General features: G+C 43.8%; 1 protein-coding gene across 4 annotated transcripts in view; it reads left to right on the forward strand.

The window, feature by feature from the left end:
• The first annotated feature begins 2574 nt into the window (after positions 1–2574).
• The window catches only part of LOC135512190 (S-adenosylmethionine synthase-like), a 32500-nt gene continuing 17229 nt past the window's right edge, over positions 2575–17845 (forward strand). For 3 of the 4 annotated variants that reach the window (XR_010451383.1, XM_064933922.1, XM_064933923.1), the window contains exons 1-4: positions 2576–2842; positions 6881–6958; positions 7494–7616; positions 9652–9908. Coding sequence is in view for 3 of the 4 variants with exons in the window: in XM_064933922.1 (XP_064789994.1) it covers positions 2773–2842; positions 6881–6958; positions 7494–7616; positions 9652–9908 (528 nt within the window). In the remaining variant the exon portion in view is untranslated. Of the gene's footprint in view, positions 2843–6880; positions 6959–7493; positions 7617–9651; positions 9909–17845 lie in introns of all 4 variants that reach the window. The other variant, XM_064933924.1, reaches the window with a different exon arrangement.

The raw sequence follows: 17845 nt of genomic DNA on the forward strand, positions 1-17845 counted from the left end.
ACCGGTCAATTATAATGACTTATTTATATGAACAGCATCACCATGAAATGGAATCGTTAAGTTATATGTGGTGTCTAAATCTGGTTTCTCTACAGCCTCTGCATGATGAATCAACACAGGGTAGGGACAGACAGCCCATCTCAGTATGGACCGCAATTCACAATGCATGTAGACCTATCATCTCATCATGGTAACTTTTTTCTTAGCACAGGTAGACCCATATCTGTTGCAGCATAGCCTATGCTACAGTAATATGAAGACCGAATGCGCCTCTAATTTACCCATCTCCATCTGGCTTTTGGGGGTCACCTTGTTAATTGTAAAGATTGTAATTTTTTAAATAGTTTTACAACAGCCTGTCACAAGAATATCCTTGCTTTAAACCACTGCACGTGTGAGCGCTCTCTTACAGTCTTTCTCTCTCTCTCCATCAACTCCATTCAAATTGCATCCAAAATAGATTACACTGTTCTAGATTGATATATAGCCCTATGGATGTCCTAGCCTACCACTTACTGTACATTCAATACAGTATTATCCTTATATTTAGCTAATTAATGATGGGTTATGCATAAAAAGCTTCTAACTTAAGGCCTCTGTCTCTTGCGCAACACACAAGCACCTGTGCTCTGTTGGCCTCTCAGAAAAAAAACACTCCTTAGCTCTTGGAGTCCCATGCAGGAAACGCTAGACTAGAATAGCTTGCTGGACATTATTTTGGGGGGCATTTCTTATACTAACAGGCTATTCAAACAGGGACGCAAGCTCTTTTTTTGCTGGATGTTAAATACTGCAGCCAATAGAACTCATGGGTAGTTTGAAAGAAGAGTGAACATGTGATGGAAGTAGGCTATAGCAGTTATTTATTCAGACCCATTACCATTCAATTTTCATGAAGAGAAGTGTCTTCTGCATTTAATTCTAGTCCCATATTATTCAAGGACGTCATTAGAATGATGAAGATAAGGACAAGAAAACGTATTTCATGTAACTTTTTAAAGTGAGGAAGGTGTGACGACCCTCCCACTCTGTCTGCCGTATTCTCTCTTTGTTCTTGTTTCCTTATTAGGATGCCGGTGGGCGGAGTTTGGAGGGTCGTCGGCTACATGGGAAACACCTGGGCCCGGTGTGTCCCAGGATAAATACACCACTTCCCCATTCATGGAGGAGACTCTCTCCATGCAGACACCTTTATAGATTTTGTTGTGTATCTTGGTGGTTTTTGGTTGTTTGTTTTGGCACCTTTCAACACCCTGCATTATCACATTCATGCATTCAAAACACTCACTTACACTACTGATTACTGATTACACACACCATTGTATATTGTACTTAGTTTACTTTACTTAATAAATATATGTTTTGTTACTCCTTATCTCCACGTTGTCTCCCTTTTGTTACGGGCTTTGAGCCGGTTCGTGACAAAGGAATGAAGCAACAATAAAGAGAAAAAGAAGAGGTAGGCTAATAACATTAGGGGAAATATTATGAATGCGTCAGCTGTACTAATTATACAAATAGGCACTATTATGTTTCAAAATTAAAATCAAATTCTGTAGCCTATACTGCACCAGAATCATATGTTCTCTTCTGCTTTATCATTGAACGTGAATTCCAAGAGTGTGCAAAGCTGTCATCAAGGCAAAGGGCTACTTTGAAGAATCTAAAATCTAATATATATTTTTATTTGTTTAACACTTTTTTGGTTACTGTATGATACCATATGGGTTATTTCATAGTTTTGATGTCTTCTCTAGAATTCTACAATGTAGAAAATAGTAAAATAAAGAAAATCCCTTGAATGCGAAGGTGTGTCCAAGCTTTTGACTCGTACTGTACATTGGATAACAGCACAATAATTTGGGCTTGGACTCATTAAATGTCATTAATGTCGGGCTCATAAAATGTAGGCTATTTAATATATGGCTCAGGTAGCATCAGGTATGCATTTTCATGCTGATCAAATCGCTAATCAAATCCAGACATATTTATATGCTTTATAATGCTTTTGAATGACACATCCGGCTTTGGTGGGAAATACTGGGTCATAAGTTATTTATTCCCAGGATGGAACATTTGTAAAATACTGGGAAAATATTCAACCCTAACATCAACTATAGAAATGTTTGTTTTGTTCAATTCTCTCCATCTATTTTCCTATAAATAAATTGTGTTTTTTAAACACCAAGTTATATTGCCAAACCAAAGTAGCTGAGGAAAGGTAGTTAGCAAGGTAGATTGCATCATATATAAAAGCCTCTCTCTTTTTCTCTCTTCATACCTTTACACAGCCTCAGCTCAATCCTAATGGAGAGCTAACCAACCCGGAGAATAGAGGGGAGTGATAGTTTGCTTTCTACAGCCCAATAAGGGTATCTGGACTCCAGCAGCACCCCGTGGACGACAGAAGTTGTAGATTCCTTCCACCATTCAGGATTGTGGAAAGAACAAGGGTTTAATTGGGACTTGACTACATTTTAAATCCCCTCCATCAACAACTCCCCCCTGGAATGGTCTGTCCCATGGGTTCACCACATGATGTGTGTGTGTTTTCTCTTAGCCATATATAGGACCATGTGTAGATAGTCCAGGAGTTCTGGATAGAGATCTGGATAGACAGACAGTCAATTGACCACACGGCTGCAACCCTCACTCTTTCTACCTTCTCGAGCAGGAATATAAAGCTCCCACCAGATCTATTTGGCTGCTGTTGAAGAAACAGAGGAACTTCTCTGTGTTTTTGAGTGGTTCTGAGCACCTGCCTGTGTCAAAATGAGTGACACTCTGCTGGATGATGAGTCCTTCATGTTCACTTCGGAGTCTGTCGGAGAGGGACATCCAGGTGAGTCTTCTCCTGGTTCCATTTTACTTGCTCTTTACATGCTCTTTACCAGTACGCACAATTTTTTTCTAGCCGTGGCCCCACAGCTATAGCAACATGCTCAATGAGAACCTACATCTGTGCCTGTCAGATGAAGTGTGAATAGTTACTCAATGTTGATAATACACATTATATATTTGTTGCATGGCTACAGTTTGACACAATCATAGTTCAAGTATATATAGTTTTCGCTCCACCCTTGTACTTGATTAATGAATTAAAGTCACTAGTTAGTAAGGGACTCCCCTCACCTGGTTGTCTAGGTCTTAATTTAAACTAAAACCTAAGACACTCTGCGGAATTAGTTTGACACCCCTGTCGTAGCGTAGATCTGAATACCCCTGGTATATAGTATGAGATATAAAAGATGGAGAGAAAAAAATTGGGGAAAGAATTGTCTAAATGTCTAAATGTCTAATATTTGCTCAAAAACTGATTACCGTGCTGATGTAGAAACACAGCGTAATGGTGCTCTATGACACAAAGATAGTATCTAGTCATCTAGTCAGACCCTGGAGGTAGTTAATCTGTCTGTGCTCCTGGCAGACACATTTACACATTTACTATGAGAGCATATGGATGGTATTCCATTGATAGACTACCCCAATGGCTCTCTCTTTTTCTCACTCTGTCTCTCTCTCTCTCTCTCTGTCTCTCTCTCCCTGATGGGGGATATTGAGTAGAGGTCTGGTGTAGAGTTGCATTGCTGAGAGAAAGGGAGAGAGAGAGTGGCGTATGCTCCCACAGTAAACTATTGCAAGCACGCACACACATTCACACAAACAGTCTGATGATGCATCACCCACCAATACAAGCACAGCGGTGGGCCGATAGTGACACACAGTACATTGCACACACTGCTCCACAGAAATCAGTAAATCAATTAAGTTTGATAAGTTGTGGTGTGTGTGTTTTTTTGGGGGGGGGGGGGTACAATGTTGCAGTTTGATTGGCTCTTATTTTAACATGTTCATTCTGCTAAAGCAATCAACAGTCTGGGGTCCCGTACACTCCGCCCCCTCCAACCATGTTAACTCCAATCACGTCCAATCAAAAATGCTAAAACCTATTCTGCCCTCTTTGGGTGAAGTGAATAGAAAAAAATGGGATGTGGTACTTACAGGACTTTTTTATGCATGATAGTACTTTAAAAAAGTGTCAATATTTTGAGAATAATGTGGCAATAATTCAAGAATAAACAATGAAGCAGGGGTTTTACAAAAAGGTGTTTGTGGGAGGGTTAATATAGGTAACCACACAGACTTCAATGAAATACCTCACCTCTGTGTCTGAGTCTGTCGTTCCTCCTTCTGAAAATAATCTGTGGCACAACTTCTTCCAGGTCCAAATAGGCCTACTTATAAAAATATGGTTATTATGTGCTTAAAGAGATAGGATTTCCTTGTTACTAAAGCCAATTCTAAAGTATAGTTTCACCAGGTCATCTAACATCATGCATTCCAATGGTGACGCACACAGCAACAGGGAGCCAGGGCGAAAAAAAAGTATCCAAGTATCACCACCCATCGCCGTTATTTTCTCTCTTCACTTGGCCCTAATACTCTTCTGTAGTTAACAGTATGTAACAGTGCAGTCTATTGGTATTTCTATATTGCCTTTAAATTGTTTAACTTGGGTCAAATGTTTCGGGTAGCCTTCCACAAGCATCCCACAATAAGTTGGGTGAATTTTGACCCCTTCCTCCTGACAGAGCTGGTGTAACTGAGTCAGGTTTGTAGGCCTCCTTGCTCACACACGCTTTTTCAGTTCTGCCCACAAATGTTCTGTGGGATTGAGGTCAGGGCTTTGTGATGGCCACTCCAATACCTTGAATTTGTTGTCCTTAAGCCATTTTGCCACAACTTTGGAAGTATGCTTGGGGTCATTGTCCATTTGGAAGACCCATTTGCGACCAAGCTTTAACTACCTGACTGATGTCTTGAGATGTTGCTTCAATATATCCACACAATTTTCCCCCTCATGATGCCATCTATTTGTAAAGTGCACCAGTCCCTCCTGCAGCAAAGCACCCCCACAACATGATGCTGCCACCCAGTTGCTTCACGGTTGGGATGTTGTTCTTCGGCTTACAAGCCTCCCCCTTTTCTTCCTAACATAACGATGGTCATTTTGGCCAAAAAGTTATATTTTTGTTTCATCAGACCAGAGGACATTTCTCCAAAATGTATGATCTTTGTCCCCTCAAAAAAAAAAGTTGTAGACGGTTTTGGAGCAGTGGCTTCTTCCTTTCTGAGCGGCCTTTCAGGTTATGTCGATATAGGACTCGTTTTACTGTGGATAAAGATAATTTTGTACCTATTTCCTCCAGTTGTTCTGGGATTGATTTTTCACTTTTTGCACCAAAGTACGTTAAACTCTAGGAGACAGAACGCGTCTCCTTCCTGAGTGGTATGACAGCTGAGTGGTCCCATGGTGTTTATACTTGCGTACTATTGTTTGTACATATGAACGTGGTACCTTCAAGCATTTGGAAATTGCTCCCAAGGATGAACCAGACTTGTGGAGGTCTACAATTTTCTTTTGAGGTCTTGGCTGATTTCTTTTGATTTTCCCATGATGTCAAGCAAAGAGGCACTGAGTTTGAAGGTAGGACTTGAAATACATCCACAGGTCCACCTCCAATTGACTCAAATTATGTCAATTAGCATATCAGAAGCTTCTAAAGCCATGACATCATTTTCTGGAATTTTCCAAGCTGTTTAAAGGCACAGTCAACTTAGTGTATGTAAACTTCTGACCCACTGGAATTGTGATACAGTGAATTATGAGTGAAATAATCTGTCTGTAAACAATTGTTGGAAAAATTACTTGTGTCATGCAGAAAGTAGATGTCCTAACCAACTTGCCAAAACTGTAGTTTGTTAAACAATACATTTGTGGAGTGGTTTAAAAACAAGTTTTAATGACTCCAACCTAAGTGTATGTAAACTTCTGACTTCAACTGTAAGTATATTTTAAACAACATACTTTACTGGGTGACTTTCACTTTTACTTGATGCGATTTCTATTAAGGTGTCTTTACTTTTACTCAAGTAAGACAATTGAGACTTTTCCCACCACTGCTCTTTTGTTGCTGAGAAAATGCAAACCTGTAGTGTAAAAAAGAATACCCCAAAAATGGTGAGTTTAAAAGGGTTTCTAAAGTTCTAATCCACATAATAATTCACATTTCCTGTTGCTGCAGGATTATTTTGCTGCTGTAGCAAACTGGCTCAAATTATGATCCTACATCTGTAAGTACACCAGGGCTTGAAATACAGTGGTAAACTTAAGCTCCAGATTAAGATTATTAATGTGAGATAATGATGACTTTGAGCATGTGCATCATAGGATACAGGGCCTTCAGAAAGTATTCCTCCCCCTTGACTTATTCCACATTTTGTTGTTTTGCAGTCTGAATTTAAAACAAATCTCACCCATCTACACACAATACCCCATAATGACAAAGTGACAAAGTTTTTAGAAATGTTTGCAAATGTATTGAAAATGAAATACAGAAATATCTCATTTACATAAGTAATCACACCCCTGAGTCAAAACATGTAAGAATCACCTTTGGCAGCGGTTACTGCTGTGAGTCTTTCTGGGTGTCTCTAAGAGCTTTGCACATCTGGATTGTGCAAATATTTGATAATTATTATTTTCAAAATGTTTTAAACTCTGTCAAATTGGTTGTTGATAAATGCGAGACAACCATTTTCAGGTCTTGCCAAATACTGCTCTTTTGTACTTTGGGATTATCCCCAAAAAAGGAATGTGACACTTTTTAAAGATTTCCCAAGTTCAATGGGTACAATCCTGTTCATGAGGAGATTATTAATTCGCATCACGCTCAAATACACTTTGTTTCGGTGTTTCTTGATTCAAGCCATGTGCCGGGTGGCGGGCATCACTCCAACGACTCATGAATTTATTTGTGTCTGCTTTGTATCCTTTGTTCTTTTTATTTATTATTGTCATCTTTCTGTCCTTTTCCAGACAAGATATGTGACCAGATCAGTGATGCTGTCCTGGATGCTCACCTGAAACAGGACCCAGATGCCAAGGTTGCCTGTGGTGAGTTAGAGGGGGACACATTTAAAGGAAACACACAGGGTCATGGTGAGTGAGGGGACACATTTAAGTGAATCACACAGACCAACAAAGGCAAATGTCCCAAAAGCATTTCACCATGCATTCCTTCTGTTCTGTCTAAAGCTAGCACTGCTTTCTGTTTTGTTTGAACTCAAACCCTTTGATTTTGTCTTACATAACTTCTTAATTTCCAAGAAAAAACTCAAGGAAATAAGCGTATTAGAATAATTGGGACACACAACACATAAGAAACCCACTGACCCCATATTGGGATATTGACCTAATGTACATTCTACACTTATCTATGTCCACTATGAACTCAAAACTATTTGTTGTTGTTGTTCTTGATTTGTTTTTTGTTTCCCAAGATAGAGGTCTACAAGTTCAAAATACCTTACCAATCAATTACACAACACTTGAGACATACTTACATAGAATACCACTTATCTAAAGATAAGTGTCATTGGTTGTTATTACACAGTTATAAAGTGTTAATGGTTGTCTTCACCCTGTGTAGAGACGGTGTGTAAGACTGGCATGGTGCTGCTGTGTGGAGAGATCACGTCCCGGGCCAATGTAGACTACCAGAAGGTTGTCAGAGACACGATCAAACACATCGGCTACGACAACTCAGACAAAGGTGAGAAACAGGCTTCTGTTGCGGCAGGGTAGTCTAGTTGTTAGAGCATTTGACTAGTAACTGAAAGGTTGCAAGTTCAAATCCCCGAGCTGACAAGGTACAAAATCTGTCGTTCTGCCCCTGAACAGGCAGTTAACCCACTGTTCCTAGGCCGTCATTGAAAATAAGAATTTGTTCTTAACTGACTTGCTTAGTAATATAAAGGTAAAAAAAAAAATATGTTTCTACTGAACAAAAATATAAATGCAGCATGTAAAGTGTTAGTCCCATGTATCATGAACTGAAATAAAAGATCCCCGAAATGTTCCATACACACAAAAAGCTTATTTCTCTCAAATGTTGTGCACAAATGTCTTTACATCCCTGTTAGTGAGCATTTCTTCTTTGCCAAAATAATCAATCCACCTGACAGGTGTGGCATATCAAGAAGCTCATTAAACAGCATGATCATTACTGTTCATTTCTCTACTCTTCACCTGAAACGGGACCCAGATGCCAAGGTTGCCAGTGGGAGTTAGAGGGGGACACATTTAAAGGAAACACACAGGGTCATGGTGAGTGAGGGGACACATTTAAGTGAAACACACAGACCAACAAAGGCAAATGTCCCAAAAGCATTTCACCATGCATTCCTTCTGTTCTGTCTAAAGCTAGCACTGCTTTCTGTTTTGTTTGAACTCAAACCCTTTGATTTTGTCTTACATAACTTCTTAATTTCCAAGAAAAAAATCAAGGAAATAAGCTCATTAGAACAGTTGGGACACACAACACATAAGAAACCCACTGACCCCATATTGGGATATTGACGTAATGACACAAGCGTTCTCTTCTCTACCAACGTTGTTTTAGACATTTTGGCAGTACGTCCAACCGGACTCACAAACACAGACCATGTGTAACCATGCCAGCCCAGGACCTCCACATCCAGCTTCTTCACCTGAGACAATCGTCTGAGACCAGCCACCCAGACAGCTGAGGAAACTGTGGGTTTGCATACCCGAAGAATTTGGTTATGTAGAAACCGTCTCAGGTGCGTGCTCATCGTCCACACCAATTTCTTGACCTGACTGCAGTTCGGCGTCGTAACCGACTTAAGTGGGCAAATGCTCACCTTCGATGACCACTGGCATGCTGGAGAAATGTGCTCTACGTCGATTTCAACTGTACCAGGCAGATGGCAGACGGCGTGTATGGCGTTGAGTGGACGAGCGGTTTGCTGATGCCAACGTTGTGAACAGAGTGCCCCATGGTGTTGGTGGGGTTATGGTGTGGGGCAGGAATAAGCTGTGGACAACGAACACAATTGCATTTTATCGATGGCAATTTGAAATTTGAATGCACAGACATACCGTGACGGGATCCTGAGGCCCATTGTCGTGCCATCACCTCAAGTTTCAGCATGATAATGCACGGCCACATGTCGCAATGATCTGTGCACAATTCCTGGAAGCCGAAAATGTCCTAGTTCTTCCATGGCCTACATACTCACCATACATGTCACTCATTGAGCATGTTTAGGATGCTCTGGATCAATGTGTATGACAGCGTGTTCCAGTTCCCACCATTATCCAGCAACTTCACACAGTCATTGAAGAGGAGTGGGACAACGTTCCACAGGCCACAATCAACAGCCTGATCAATTTTATGGGAAGGAGATGTCGTGCTGCTTGAGGCAAATGGTGGTCACACCAGATACTGACAGGTTTTCTGATCCACAGCCTTACCTTTTTTAAGGTATCTGTGACCAACAGATGAATATCTGTATTCCCAGTCATATGAAATCCATAGATTAGGGCCTTGTGAATTTCCTTCAACTTACTGATTTCCTTATATGAACAGTAACTCAGTAAAATCGTTGAAACTGTTGCATGCTGCGTTTATATTTTTTTGTGAGTGTTCTACTATACTATAGTGTAGATTGCATAATGTAGAAAATCAGAAACATACTAGAGGATGAATCATGTCCCTCTGTCTCTTCCCCTCCCTCTCTCTCTCTTTCTGTCCCTACCTTTCTCCCGCCTCTCTCTCTCCCCAGGTTTTGACTATAAGACGTGCAATGTGTTGGTGGCTCTGGAGCAGCAGAGTCCAGACATTGCTCAGGGTGTCCACATCGACAGGAAAGAGGAGGATATGGGAGCTGGAGACCAGGGTCTGATGTTTGGCTATGCTACAGATGAGACAGAGGAGTGCATGCCTCTCACCATCGTCCTGGCTCACAAACTGAATTCCAAGATGGCCGAACTCAGACGCAATGGAACCATCCCCTGGCTCCGCCCCGACTCTAAAACACAGGTGAGACTGAGAGAATTACCAATGAACTCTCTCTCTCTCCCTCTTTCTCTCTCTTGGGGGGGGGGGTATACAGTTGAAGTCGGAAGTTTACATACACCTTAGCCAAATACATTTAAACTCAGTTGTCCACAATTTAATCCTAGTAAAAATTCCCTGTCTTAGGTCAATTAGGATCACCACTTTATTTTAAGAATGTGAAATGTCAGGGAATTATTTATTAGCATTTCTTTCTTTCGTCACATTCCAATGGGTCAGAAGTTTACATACACTCAATTAGTATTTGGTAACATTGCCTTTAAATTGTTTAACTTGGGTCAAACGTTTCAGGTAGTCTTCCACAAGATTCCCACAATAAGTTGGGTGAAATTTGGCCCATTCCTCCTGACAGAGCTGGTGTAACTGAGTCAGGTTTGTAGGCCTCCTTGCTCGTACATGCTTTTTCAGTTCTGCCCACATATTTTGAGGTCAGGGCTTTGTGATGGCCACTCCAATAACTTGAATTTGATTGCCACAAATTTGGAAGAATGCTTGGAGTCATTGTCCATTTGGAAGACCCATTTACAACCAAGCTTTAACTTCCTGGCTGAATTCTTGAGAAGTTGCTTCAATATATCCACATAATTTTCATCCTCATGATGTCATCTATTTTGTCAAGTGCACCAGTCCCTCCTGCAGCAAAGCACCCCCACAATACGATGCTGCAACCCTAGGGCTTCAAGGTTGGGATGGTGTTCTTCGACTTGCAAGCCTCCTCCTTTTTCCTCCAAACATAACGATGGTCATTATGGTCAAACAGTTGCATTTTTGTTTCATCAGACCAGAGGACATTTCTCCAAAAGGTACAATCTTTGTCCCCATGTACAGTTGCAAACCATAGCCTGGCTTTTTATGGCGGTTTTGGAGCAGTGGCTTCTTCCTTGCTGAGCGGCCTTTCAGGTTATGTCCATATAAGACTCGTTTTACTGTGGATATTGATACTTTTGTACCCGTTTCCGCCAGCATCTTCACAAGGTCCTTTGTTGTTGTTCTAGGATTGATTTGCACTTTTCGCACCAAAGTACGTTAATCTCTAGGAGACAAAACGCGTCTCCTTCCTGAGTGGTATGACGGCTAAGTGGTCCCATGGTGTTTATACTTGCGTACTATTGTTTGTACAGATTAACATGGTACCTTCAGGCGTTTGGAAATTGCTCCCAAGGATGAACCAGACTTGTGGAGGTCTACATTTTTTTCTGAGGTCTTGGCTGATTTCTTTGGATTTTTCCATGATGTCAAGCAAAGAGGCACTGAGTTTGAAGGTAGGCCTTGAAATACATCTACAGGTACTCCTCCAATTGACTCCAATGATGTCATTTAGCCTATCAGAAGCTTCAAAAGCCATGACATCATTTTCTGGAATTTTCCAAGCTGTTTAAAGGTACAGTCAACTTAGTGTACTGTATGTAAACTTCTGACCCACTGGAATTGTGATACAGTGGATTATAAGTGAAATAATCTGTCTGTAAACAATTGTTGGAAAAATGACTTGTGTCACGCACAAAGTAGATGTCCTAATGAACTTGCCAAAACTATAGTTTGTTAAAAGGTATAGGGGGCAGCATTTTCACTTTGGATGAATAGCGTGCCCAATTTCAACTTCCTGCTACTCATGCCAAGAATATAAGATGTACTATTAGTAGATTTGCATAGAAAACACTCTGAAGTTTCTAAAACTGTTTGAATCATGTCTGTGAGTATAACAGAACTTATGTAACAGGCAAAACCCAGAGGACTAACCGTTCAGAATTTGGTTTTTTTTCGGTCTCTGTCTGTTCATTACCTCTCATTGGGAAACAATATTTCTTAGAAACTTGTTTTCAGTTCCTACCGCTTCCACTGGATGTCACCAGTCTTTGGAATTTGGTTGAGGTTATTCCTTTGTGCAATGAAGAAGTATGGCCATCTAGGAACTGCGTTGCACTATTGAGAGTTGCGCAAGACTTGAAAAGTAGCTTGGTTTGTTGTCTTCCTGTATTGAACACAGATAGACCCGTCTTCAATTTGATCGATTATTAACGTTAAAAATAACTAAAGTTGTATTACAAAAGTAGTTTGAACTGTTTTGGCAAAGTTTATAGGCAACTTTTGAAATATTTTGTGACGTTGCACAATTTGGAAGCTGTTTTTTTTCTGGATCAAATGCGCCAAATAAATGGACATTTTGGATATGGACAGAATTAATCGAACAAAATGACCAATTGTGATGTTTATGGGACATATTGGAGTGCCAACAAAAGAAGCTTGTCAATGGTAAGGCATGTTTATTTTATTTCTGCGTTTTGTGTAGCGCCTGCAGGGTTGAAATATGCTACCCTCTTTGTTTACTGTTGTGCTATCATCAGATAATAGCTTCTTATGCTTTCGCCGAAAAGCCTTTAAAATATGACATGTTGGCTGGATTCACAACGAGTGTAGCTTTAATTGAGTACCTTACATGTGTGATTTAATGAAAGTTAGATTTTTATATCATTTTATTTGAATTTGCCGCGCTGCATTTTCCCAGGTTTTTGGCCAAGTGGGACGCAAGCATCCCCTATACCATCAGAAGTTAACAAGAAATTTGTGGAGTGGTTGAAAAACAAATTTTAATGACTCCAACCTAAGTGTATGTAAACTTCCGACTTCAACTGTATTAGAAGAGAGGTGATGTAGGGTTGCATATAGAGAATAAGAGAATGGGAGAGAAATTAATGAAGAGAGAAAAAGGGAGAGAAAGTAAGGAAAAGAGGTAGAACAATTGAGAGAGTGTCATGCATAGGTATAATAGGTGGCAGGGAAGTCAGGCGCAGGAGAGTCAAATGGAGTGTAAAATGGAGTCTTTTAATAAAGTCCACGGAGTATGCTCCATAGCACTAAAAGTACATAACAAACAAACATGGGTACAAGGACCCAACGCGCACCTATACAACAAACACACTACACTGACAATAAAACAATCTCTGACAAAGACATGAGGGGAAACAGAGGGTTATATACACAACAGGTAATGAATGGGATTGAAAACAGGTGTGTGGGAAGACAAGACAAAACCAATGGAAAATTAAAAAAGGATCAATGATGGCTAGAAGACCGGTGACGTCGAACACCGCCCGAACAAGGAGAGGCAACGACTTCGGCAGAAGTCGTGACAGTACCCCCCCCCCCCTGACGCGCGTCGACACCGGCCTCGGGGACGACCCGGAGGGCGAGGTGCAGGGCGATCCGGATGGATACGGTGAAATTCTGATAACATGGAAGGATCTAACACGTCCTCCACCGGAACCCAGCATCTCTCCTCCGGCCCGTACCCCTCCCAGTCCACGAGGTACTGAAGGCCCCTCGCCCGACGTCTCGAATCCAAAATGGATCGAACAGAGTATGCCGGAACCCCCTCTGTCTAGAGGAGGCGGAGGAACATCACGCACTTCAGCCTCCTGGAGCGGGCCAGCCACCATCGGCCTGAGGAGAGACATGGAACGAGGGGTTAATACGGTAATGAGTGGGTAGTTGTAACCTATAGCATACCTCGTTCACTCTCCTCAGGACTTTAAACGGCCCCACAAACCGCGGACCCAGCTTCCGGCAGAGCAGGCGAAGGGGCAGGTTTCGAGTCGAGAGTCAGACCCTGTCCCCTGGTGCGAACACTGGGGCATCACTGAGGCGACGGTCTGTGCCAATTTTCTGGCGCCTTATGGCACGCTGAAGGTGGACGTGGGCTGCCTCCCAGGTCTCCTCAGCGTGCCGAAACCAATTGTCAACCGCAGGGGCCTCGGTCTGGCTCTGATGCCAAGGAGCCAGAACCGGCTGATACCCTAATACACATTGAAAGGGAGTAAGGTTAGTGGAGGAGTGACGTAGCGAGTTCTGAGCCATCTCTGCCCAGGGCACGAACTTCGCCCACTCCCCCGGCCGATCCTAGCAATAAGACCGCAGAACCCTACCCACATCCTGGTTAACTCTCGCCACCTGCCCATTACTCTCAGGGTGAAAACCTGAGGTAAGACTAACCGAGATCCCCAGACGCTCCATGAACGCCTTCCAGACCCTTGATGTGAACTGGGGACCAGTTCATACACTATATCCTCATGCAACCCATAGTGCCGGAAAACGTGTGTAAACAGGGCCTCTGCAGTTTGTAAGGCCGTAGGGAGACCGGGCAAAGGGAGGAGACGACAGGACTTAGACAACCGATCCACAACAACCAGGATCGTGGTGTAACCCTGTGAAGGTGGAAGATCAGTCAAAAAAATCCACCGACAGGTACGACCACGGTCGTTGAGGAACGGGTAGAGGTTGTAGCTTACCTCTGGGCAGGTGTCTAGGAGCCTTGCACTGGGCGCACACCGAGCAGGAAGAAACAGAAATCCTCACGTCCTTAGCTAAAGTGGGCCACCAGTATCTCCCGTCAAGACAGCACATCGTCCGACCTATCCCAGGATGACCAGAGGAGGGTGACGTGTGAGCCCAATATATCAATCGGTCGCGGACAGCAGACGGAATGTACAGATGACCAGCTGGACACTCAGGGGGAGAAGGCTCTGCACGTGACGCCCGCTCAATGTCTGCGTCCAGCTCCCACACTACAGGCGCCACCAGACACGAAGCTGGGAGTATGGGAGTGGGATCCATGGACCGCTCCTCTGTGTCATACAGCCGAGACAATGCGTCTGCCTTAACATTCTGGGAGCCTGGTCTGTAAGTAAGAGTAAACACAAACGAGTGAAAAACATGGCCCACCTTGCCTGGCGAGGATTCAATCTCTTCGCCTGCCAGATATACTCCAGATTGCGGTGGTCAGTCCAGATGAGAAAAGGGTGTTTAGCCCCCTCAAGCCAATGCCTCCACACCTTCAAAGCTTCTACGACAGCTAACAGCTCTCGGTTCCCCACATCATAGTTTCGCTCCGCCGGGCTGAGCTTCTTCGAAAAGAAAGCACAGGGGCGAAGCTTCAGTTGCGTTCCCGAACGCTGAGAGAGCACTGCTCCTATCCCAGCTTCGGATGGGTCCACCTCCACTATGAATGGCAAAGAGGGATCCGGATGAGCCAGCACAGGCACCGAGGTAAACAGAGTCTTCAGGTGCTCAAAAGCCCTGTTCGCCTCAGCCGACCACTGCAAGCGCACCGGGCCCCCCTTTAGCAGTGAGGTAATGGGAGCTACCACCTGACCAAAACCCCAGATAAACCTCCGGTAGTAATTGGAAAACCCCAAAAAACGCTGCAACTCCTTTACCGTGGTTGGAGTCGGCCAATTACGCACGGCTGTAATGCGGTCGCTCTCCATCTCCACTCCTGAAGTGGAAATCCGATGCCCTAGGAAGGAGATGGATTGTTGGAAAAACAAGCATTTCTCAGCCTTGACATATAGATCATGCTCCAACAGGCGACCAAGCACCCTGCGCACCAGGGACACATGCTCGGGGCCTGTAGCAGAGTATATCAGAATATCATCGATATACACCACTACACCCTACCCATGCAGGTCCCTGAAGATCTCATCTACAAATGATTGGAAAACTGATGGAGCATTCATCAACCCATATGGCATGACCAGGTACTCATAATGACCTGAGGTGGTGCTAAATGCCGTCTTCCACTCATCACCCTTCTTAATACGCACCAGATTGTACGCACTCCTGAGATCCAATTTTGTGAAAAAACGTGCCCCGTGCATTAACTCAATAAACGTATTGATCAGAGGTAGCGGGTAACTATATTTCACTGTGATTTTCTTAAGACCTCGATAATCAACGCACGGGCGTAAACCGCCATCCTTTTTTTTCACAAAAAAGAAACTCGAAGAGACGGGTGAAATGGATGGCTGAATGAACCCCTGATGCAGGGATTCAGAGACATATGTCTCCATAGCCTCCGTCTCCGTTTGCGACAGGGGATACACGTGACTCTTGGGATATGCAGCGTCCACCAGGAGATCTATCGCACAATCCCCCCGTCAATGGGGTGGTAATTGAGTCGCCTTTTTACAGAAGGCGAGAGCCAAATCGGCATAGTCGGGGGGAATGCGCACGGTGGAGACCTGGTCTGGACTTTCCACCGTAGTAGCACCAACGGAAACCCCTAAACACCTACCTGAGCATTCTCGCGACCACCCCGTGAGAGCCCTCTGTGGCCAAGAAACAGTGGGGTTATGACAAACTAACCAGGGTAGGCCTAGCACCACAGAATACACAGGAGAATCAAGAAGGAAAAGACTAATCTTCTCCTTGTGACCCTCCCGCGTTATCATACACAAAGGTGCGGTTACCTCCCTGATAAACCCTGACCCTAATGGTCGACTATCTAAGGCATGAATAGGGAAAGGCATATCCACAGGAACAATAGGGATCCCTAAACTATGAGCTAGACTTTTATTAATGAAATTCCCAGCCGCACCTGAATCTACTAGCGCCTTATACTGGGAATGCAGTGAAAAATCAGGAAAAGAGACAGAGACAAACATTAGTGCAGCAGAGGGCTCTGGATGAGAATGGTGCCTACTCACCTGGGGTGACGCCAGAATACCCTGCCTGCCCTCTATTCCCAGAGGAACCAACCCGGCACCGACCAGCAGTGTGCTCTCTGCGACCTTGAATGGTGCTCGAGCGGGAACCCCCTCCGGTCTCCCTGCGCACCATCCCTCACAATTCCATAGGTTCGGGAGAGAGGGTGCGGGAGGATGGAACAACCAGACCCCAATCTAGACGTCCACGAGTAGCCAGCATGTTGTCCAGCTTGATGGACATGTCCACCAGCTGGTCGAAGGTGAGGGTGGTGTCTCTACAGGCCAGCTCCCGACGGACGTCCTCGCGTAGACTACACCGGTAATGGTCGATCAGGGGCCTGTCGCTCCATCCAGCGCCGGCAGCCAAGGTCCTAAACTCCAAAGCAAAATCCTGTGCACTCCTCGTCTCCTGCCTCAGATGATAGAGAAGCTCACCCGCTGCTTTGCCTTCAGGTGGGTGATCGAATACTATCCGGAAGTGGCGGGTGAACTCCTCAAAATGGTCCAGCGCCGCATCCTCACTACTACACACAGTGCTGGCCCATTCCAGGGCTCTCCCGGTGAGGCATGAGACAAGGGCGTAACTCTTCTCACGGTCAGATGGTACTGGGGAGGCCGTGGCTAGATACAAGTTCAGTTTAAGGAGGAAACCCTGGCAGCCGGCAGTATCTCCGTTGTATCCCGTAGGTAGAGATAAATGGATCTTTGATTCCGGAGAGGAAAAAACGTTGACGGGAGATTCCGGTTGTGGTGGTGGTGGCGCTGGAGAAACTCCCTGTGTCTCCCAGCGATCCATTTTCATGACAATGTGATCCATGACGGAGCTGATAACGTCAAGCTCCCTCGCTTGTTCTTGAACGCGTTCCTCCAGGTCCATGGGCATAGTGTCCTCTCCTGCTGACTTCATATATGGTCAGAGATTCTGTCATGCATAGGTATAATAGGTGACAGGGAAGTCAGGCGCAGGAGAGTCAAATGGAGTGTAAAATTGAGTATTTTAATAAAGTCCACAGAGTATGCTCCATAACACTAAAAGTACATAACAAACAAACATGGGTACAAGGACCCGACGCGCACCTATACAACAAACACACTACACTGACAATAAAACAATCTCTGACAAAGACATGAGGGGAAACAGAGGGTTATATACACAACAGGAAATGAATGGGATTGAAAACAGGTGTGTGCGAAGACAAGACAAAACCAATGGAAAATTAAAAAAGGATCAATGATGGCTAGAAGACCGGTGACGTCGAACGCCGAGCACCGCCCGAACAAGGAGAGGCAACGACTTCGGCAGAAGTCGTGACAGAGAGAGAATTGAAATATAATTGAGAGAGAGAGAGAGAGAAGCATGTGGTCCCCACTTGAAACCATGACTCCCCACTGAGAGTTTACTCAGGTGTTACCATGAGA

The sequence above is a fragment of the Oncorhynchus masou genome, chromosome 24 (genome assembly GCF_036934945.1).
Source record: "Oncorhynchus masou masou isolate Uvic2021 chromosome 24, UVic_Omas_1.1, whole genome shotgun sequence".
NCBI classification, from domain to species: Eukaryota; Metazoa; Chordata; class Actinopteri; order Salmoniformes; family Salmonidae; genus Oncorhynchus; species Oncorhynchus masou.